Genomic DNA, 7,577 nt, shown 5'->3' with positions numbered 1-7,577 from the left:
AAACCCCTGACCATGACTATGTTGGCCGAATACCGACGTAAAAACTCAAGTAATAAAAAATTTAAAAAAAGAATGAATTTTAATAAAAATAAAGTTGCCTGACGAGAACTCGAGTGGTGCAATTGTATCTCGAAGGGACCGTTGCAGATTGTTCATTCACTGTTCGGGTTCAATTGATCCATTTTATAAGTTCTGGACCATCAATGTATAAAATTAAAAAAACATTTTATATGAGAAGAAACTAAATTAAAAAAGAGAGTAAAATTTTAGTTTCATAATACATAGTATGTTTGGTAGCAAGCTGTTAAGAGCTTTTACGAGCTTATAGCTTTAAGTTTTTAAGAAAAGTTTATACTAAAAAAACCTTGTTTGGTTGGAAATTTTGAAGCCTTTAGGTTAGGAGAAAAAACTTCATATTGGAATGCTCATACTAGTAGCGTTTTAAAAAAAACTAAAAGATTTTAGTATTTAAAATTATTTAAATAACATTCCAAAATATATACATTTAATATTTTTTAAGTTAGGCTAAGGGCTATACACTAGTGAACAACCCCCACGGGTCCTAGGTGGCTGGCAGCCACTTGGCCACTCACCCCTCACCGGTCTCACGCAAACACCGCCTCGTCCCCTTTTTGGTCACACGTGACCTGACCTCAATTAGGATGGCCGCTCGCGTCAGTGAAGCTTTTATATGGGGCCCACTGGTGGAGAGTGGTGAATTTTGAATATTATATAAATAAAAAAATGGAGAATGATGAAAAATGGTGTATTTCTTTGGTTGAATTGTGATGTTGAACAATGGGGAAGTTGATGTGACGAATGAGTGAATGGTGTTGAGGGGTGTATACCCCTTCGTCTTATGACTTTTTTGATCATTTTATACATTTTATTTAAAGCTCCACGTACTTCGTCAAACACCTAAATATATATAAAAAACTACGGTTACCAACTATCAGCTAGTTTTGCCAAACATACCCGTAATCTTATTATTTTAGTGGACTTTCTAAAAATAAAATATAAAAAGCAATAATAATAATAATAATAATAATAATAATAATAATAAAAAATAAATAATAAAACATGCGTAGCGTAGGTAAAGGAGGAGGTGCCTAGCATTGACCTTTAGATTAAAACCAAGCATTCATTCCTTGTTCTATAAATAAACACTTCCCTCAAAATGCTCTCTTTTTTTTTTCTTTTTCTTTTTCTTTCTTTTTCCTCTTTTCTCATTCTCACACGACGTCGTTTTACCCTCCACCTACCTCCGGCCACCGGAAACTCTCATTTTCCGGCATTTCATTTCCTCCAAAGGTATTCTCTCTCTCTCTCTCTCTCTCTCTCTCTTTCACCTTCCGTACAGATTCCCTCACTTTTATATATAAACAACCACCTCCAGATCTCAAATGCTATTATTATTATTATTATTATTATTATTCCTTCATGCTTGTTGTTGCGTAATTGTTGTGGATCTAGAATATATCGTTGATATTATTATGTAATTAGGCGTTTTTCTGTTGATATTTGGATAAGTTAGGTTATGATTTGGATTATTTAACAATGAATGATTAAATGTAACTTTTGTATTTTTGTGATTTTTTATTTTAGAATTTATGATGAAATTTCAACTGCATTTATAAGATATAATTAATTTTATTTCATTCATTTTATCTCACAATGATATAATCATCTGCCGGAGCTAACCAAAGGATTTAGGTTCGGTTATTATGTATTTTCCCTGCCAAATTTTACCTTCATAATGTGATCTTCTTAGATCATTAGATGTTTAGTGACAATAGGATATTAATATAAACTATGTGACAATGGGATATTGAGATACCGAATATAATGGTTATATAATGGCTTACGTTCAGTAAGATTCACCCTAGGTAACTATTATGCATTTATTTATGCTTGCTGATATTTTCAAATTACATATGGATTAAGCAGATAAGTTGTCTTTGTCAGTTTTGTTAATTTATTCATTACTTTTAGTAGAGGGAAACAAAATGAGAGAGAGAGCTATCTTAATGTAATCTGTATTTAATATTATATATAGATATGTTCACACTCCAGTCTTTTTATTTATACATATCATGATGCAGAGTGTGATACTGTGAAAGATTGAATATTATGGATTCTCATAAAGAAACTGGACTTCGAAACGTTAGCTCAGTTTGCTCCATTCCTGAAATGGATGATTTTGATCTAACGAAACTTCTGGATAAACCAAAGCTTACCATCAAGAGAGAAAGATCATTTGATGAAAGGTCACTTAGTGAGATGTCTTTATCAAGGGGTCTTGATAATCTGGAACACTCATATTCGCCAGGTGGACGATCTGGAGTTGATACCCCGGGTTCGTCCACACGTAACTCGTTTGAGCCTCATCCAATGGTTGCTGAAGCATGGGAGTCTCTTCGTAGGTCGTTGGTGCATTTCAGGGGTCAACCAGTTGGCACAATTGCTGCATATGATCATGCATCTGAAGAAGTTTTAAACTATGATCAGGTAAAATGTTCTTGCTCATAACTTATTTATAAAACTGGAATTGACTGTTTTCCTAATTATGTTGTTAGGTCTGCCTGTAAACTAACCGACCGAACACAAACGAAGAATGTTCATGTTTGTTTGTGTAACTTAAAACTAACAAGCTATCGAACTTGTACAATTAATTGAGCATGTTTTCTTCTTTGTGTTCATTTGTTAAGAAAATGAGTGTGTTCGTTTTCGTTTATGTTCGTTCATTAATAGTATAAATGAATTGTTCACGAACTTAAATGAAAGAACATAACCGAACTAACAACAATTAAAAGTAAACAAGAAATAAATCTGTTGTGCCTAAGAATTTGTTAAAACTAGACTGAGTTATAACGACAATCAATAAACTAGTCTAAATTATAATGGTCCTAAACATTTAAGTGAATATGTTAACGAACAACAAACGTTTACGAAAATAAATGAATGAATGGGACATGTTTTCATGACTTCATGTTCATTAGCTTAACTAAATGAACAATTTTTTTTCATTGTTCGTTTGATAAATAAACAACTTCGCATCGAACGGTTCATGAACACTTCATTAAATGTTTGGCTCATTTTTAGGCCTAAATATTGTAAAAAAGAATGGAATTAATATATCTGAATGTTGTGGTTACAATGGAGAGGGAACCTCAATATATAGGAAACCATAAGTACGGGTGTCCATGGGTCGGTTTGGGTTGGTTTTGGGCCAAAGCTGAAATGCCAGGTTTTTGAGTTTTTGAAATTCGTTCGGTTTCAGTTTTTTCAATTCGGCTTCGTGTCAGTATTGGCTTTTCTGGTTGATATTTAAGCTTGGAATTTTGAATAAAAAAAACTGGCTCAAAATAGTGAATTTGGGCCTAGCTCTTTTGTTAATTTATAGTTAATTGATTGTTATACGTTCGGGCTAATATATTTTGGTTACACTATTTATTAAGTTCTTATTAATTACTTAAAATTCAAAAAAAAAAAACGAAAATCCATAAATTCGGTTTGGTTCGATTTTTTTGGTATTAATTACCTTCAAAACTGAAACCGAACCGAAAGTTTGTCTTTTACGAAAACATAAGACCAAAGCCATCGGATTTTGTTTGGTTTTGATTTTTTCGGTTCGTTTTTTTCCCCAGTTTTATGCACATTACTAACAAAACTATGAAGTATAATGGACCTGTGGGCTAAGACAACTAAACCTTGATGAATAATAATGACTAGTATTAGTCTATATTTAACAAATGTAAAACCATAACTTATGGTATTCATGATATGTAGGTATTTGTGCGTGATTTTGTACCTAGTGCACTGGCTTTTCTAATGAACGGGGAACCTGATATAGTGAAGAACTTTTTGTTGAAGACACTTCAACTTCAAGGGTGGGAAAAAAGAATTGATAAGTTTAGGCTTGGGGAAGGGGCAATGCCTGCTAGTTTTAAGGTACTTCATGACCCGGAACGTAAAACAGATACGATTGTGGCGGATTTTGGTGAGAGTGCCATTGGTAGAGTTGCACCGGTTGATTCTGGGTTTTGGTGGATTATATTGCTTCGTGCATATACAAAGTCTACTGGTGATTTGACTCTAGCTGAAACACCAGATTGCCAAAAGGGGATGAGACTTATATTGACTTTGTGTTTATCGGAAGGGTTTGATACGTTTCCCACTCTGTTGTGTGCAGATGGATGCTCAATGATTGACCGAAGGATGGTAAGAATTTGTTCTGTGTTATAGTATTTTATTGTTTTTTGCAGTCCACATCATATAGTTTTATAAAATTTAACATATCGAAATGATATTATAATGGGGATTTTTTTTTTAATTTGAAAGTTGATTTTTAGTGACTTTTCTATATAGTTGGTTGACCACTAGAATTTTCTTAGTGAAATGATGATCTGGCTGGGCTCACATGCTACTTTAAAGATTTAAACAAAATTAAAATTGACAAATGTTGTGACTAGTTGATAGATATATTAACAGCTTGATATTTTTCAATATTGGAGGATGGAGCAGATTGCTAAAATGGACAATAACTCTCTTGTCTGTCTTATACCAGAAATCACAACAGTTGTTTTAATAATTTTTTTTTTCTCCATTATGTGTCATGAAAATTGCAATAATTGACTTGACATGGTTTAAGGAATGTGTTTGGTGGATAATCAAATGTCCAAAATGTTCTCCCAGTAATGAATTAAATTGGTTTGGGTTTCAATCTAGATGTAAACCCTGTGTTTAATGTTATACATGAGCCTATTTTGCAAATATGATGCAACGTTTGAGATAACATACGACTTACATTCTATCATCCAAAGAAATCATACATGTATGAAATATTTGTCAGTTTTTACCAATGTACGATATTTTATATATCAACAAAGATCCTTAATTTCTGTAATGTGATTATATCATGAACTAAGTTGAGACATAGTAATGCATTAGAAAATTTATTTTGCCAACCTAAAATAAATATACCAAAATTTGTCATTTTTTTCCAAGGCGTAGTCTAAAACTTCATAATAATATTATAATGATGGTAAATAAAGGATATGCTGTGATATAAACTATGTTGCTAACTTGAATAATGGATGATTGCTTATGGTATTTCTGACCCATGTGTATATTCAGATTACTAACAGTATTTTGTGTTTATATTTCAGGGAATATATGGTTACCCTATAGAAATCCAAGCACTGTTCTTCATGGCATTGAGATGTTCTTTATCAATGATGAAACTTGACACAGAAGGAAAAGAATTTGTGGAAAGAATAATGAAGCGGTTACACGCGTTAAGCTTCCACATGAGAAGTTATTTCTGGATCGACTTCCAACAACTGAATGATATCTACCGTTACAAAACAGAGGAGTATTCTCACACTGCTGTAAATAAGTTTAATGTTATTCCTGATTCAATCCCAGATTGGGTTTTTGATTTTATGCCGACACGTGGCGGCTACTTTATTGGAAACGTGAGTCCAGCTAGGATGGATTTTCGATGGTTTGCTTTGGGTAACTGTGTTGCTATTCTGTCTTCTCTTGCAACTCCTGAACAAGCTTCAGCAATTATGGATCTTTTTGAAGCACGTTGGGAGGAGCTTGTTGGTGAAATGCCTATTAAGATTTGTTATCCTGCAATTGAAAGTCATGAGTGGAGGATTGTAACTGGATGTGATCCTAAGAACACGAGGTGGAGTTACCATAACGGTGGATCTTGGCCAGGTTTGTTTTTTTTCTTTGGATGTGTTGTTTTTTCTGTGACCTGGTTTTAGACTGCATTGCACACATAGCGCATTATGCGATTTAGAGCGCACCATACTTGCATCGTGGAATCACAGCAAATCAGGAGCGCATAATGTGCAATGCGCTGATGAGATCGCATCATGTGGAGCGATGCGCTACGATTCCATGATGCGAGGATGATGCGCCATGCGGTCTGATGCACGCAATGCTGTACATAAACTCTAAAATCGAACTGAAACAAAACCAACGGTTTGAAAAGGTTTGGTTTTGGTTTTGCGTGTACCTAAAACTAAAAAAACTGAATTGAACTTATAGAATTTTTTTAAAATATTTTTTAAGTAATTTATAATAATTTAATATATAGTGTAAGTGTGTAACCCAAGTATTTTAGCCCAAATGTTTAATAATCAATTAATTATTAATTAGCAAAAAATGTTAGGCCCAAATTCATTATTTTTAGCCAAAAATTTTTAAATCTAAAATGGCGTAACTGAAAAACTGAAACCGAAACCAAACCGTTTTCAGAAACTAGAAAACCAAAATTTTGATTTCTGGTTTGGTTTGAGATCCAAACCGAGTAACCGACCCATGCATACCTCAAGCGATCTTTTCTGAGTTAAAGTGTGTTTTTGCATACATTACTTGTACATTCTATCGTCTGCTGCAACTATGTTCGGTCTGTGTGATAATTGCAGTTCTTCTATGGCTACTAACGGCCACCTGCATCAAAACGGGAAGGCCACAAATAGCAAGGCGTGCAATTGAGCTAACTGAAAGCAGGTTGCTGAAAGACGGGTGGCCCGAATACTATGACGGGAAACTTGGTAGATATATTGGTAAGCAAGCTAGAAAGTATCAAACATGGTCAATTGCAGGTTATTTGGTGGCAAAAATGATGCTTGAAGATCCTTCACACTCGGGAATGATATCACTTGAAGATGATAGACAATTGAAACCGATTATTAAACGATCTTACTCGTTTTGAACACGAGGGGGTCAATCTATTTTTTTCATGAGAAACGGGACTCTCAGCTCATTGAATATCGTCTTGTGTAGATTAGCATTCAAGACGCGTCTGTTATTGCTTCTTTTAATAAAAAACACGACTATGTGATTCTCGTATTTGTTTGCTATTTTTGGTGAGATATTTGGATCAAACGATATGGTATCGTGTAAAAGTGGCGAAACGGGTTGGTTTTTGCATACATAGACAAGTGTCGCCACTAAGAGTTGGGTTTGGTCATCAGTTGATCAAAAAACGTCAAAAATTGGAGCGCAAATGCCCCCAAAGATTGCATCTATCTTTTATTTTGTTATGTTAACATGATGAATATGTTTAATCAAACACAAAGTGAACAAAATAAGTAAAACATCTTAAGTGCATTTTTATTGCATATAACCTTCCAAGTCTTTTTATTAAAAAAAATATATATGCTCTCATTGAAATGATATGATGTTTCTAACCATACATAACAAATTAATTATTGATAATATATTTTTAAAACCTAGAAAAAAGATTTTTGTTCAACCCAATCCTTCCAAACCCTAGACAAAAGATTTTGGGTGTGGCATCACCCAAAATGCCACACCCGTCCATTTTGCCACCTCTCTTCGTAACGCCATTGTTTGATCCAAAAATCCGGCTTTCACAGACGTAAACACATCTTTCGTTCAAATTTGAATACAATAACATCGTGTATCGAATGTTAATTTACGCAAAATGAAACATTCATTCAAACCAAACAAGACTATTTTCATTTTCAATGTGCTTGTATTCTCGTTTTCCATGAAAAGATTAGATTACTCACCTCGTGTTATCATAGTCTTAG

At 33.8% G+C, this 7,577-nt stretch overlaps 1 protein-coding gene across 1 annotated transcript; it reads left to right on the top strand.

The window, feature by feature from the left end:
• The first annotated feature begins 2,130 nt into the window (after positions 1–2,130).
• LOC143554317 (putative alkaline/neutral invertase D) lies at positions 2,131–7,224 on the top strand. Its single transcript, XM_077044102.1, has 4 exons — positions 2,131–2,508; positions 3,790–4,221; positions 5,169–5,727; positions 6,444–7,224. The coding sequence occupies exons 1-4, from the start codon at positions 2,131–2,133 to the stop codon at positions 6,731–6,733; spliced, it is 1,659 nt and encodes a 552-aa protein (XP_076900217.1). The 3' UTR covers positions 6,734–7,224.
• The last annotated feature ends 353 nt before the right edge of the window (positions 7,225–7,577 follow it).

The sequence above is a fragment of the Bidens hawaiensis genome, unplaced genomic scaffold (assembly GCF_021521415.1).
Source record: "Bidens hawaiensis isolate Kalapana, Puna unplaced genomic scaffold, B.hawaiensis_p1.1 tig00001032_1, whole genome shotgun sequence".
Taxonomy (NCBI): Eukaryota; Viridiplantae; Streptophyta; class Magnoliopsida; order Asterales; family Asteraceae; genus Bidens; species Bidens hawaiensis.
This window is presented reverse-complemented; position numbering and strand designations above follow the sequence as displayed.

What these genes read in the sequence shown, in the direction of transcription:
- LOC143554317 (XM_077044102.1), top strand. Translation starts at nt 2,131, where the DNA reads ATGGATTCTCATAAAGAAACTGGACTTCGAAACGTTAGCTCAGTTTGC. An exon ending in AAGTTTTAAACTATGATCAG is followed by an intron (nt 2,509 to 3,789) that starts GTAAAATGTTCT and finishes CATGATATGTAG; the next exon opens with GTATTTGTGCGTGATTTTGT. An exon ending in TAACGGTGGATCTTGGCCAG is followed by an intron (nt 5,728 to 6,443) that starts GTTTGTTTTTTT and finishes TGATAATTGCAG; the next exon opens with TTCTTCTATGGCTACTAACG.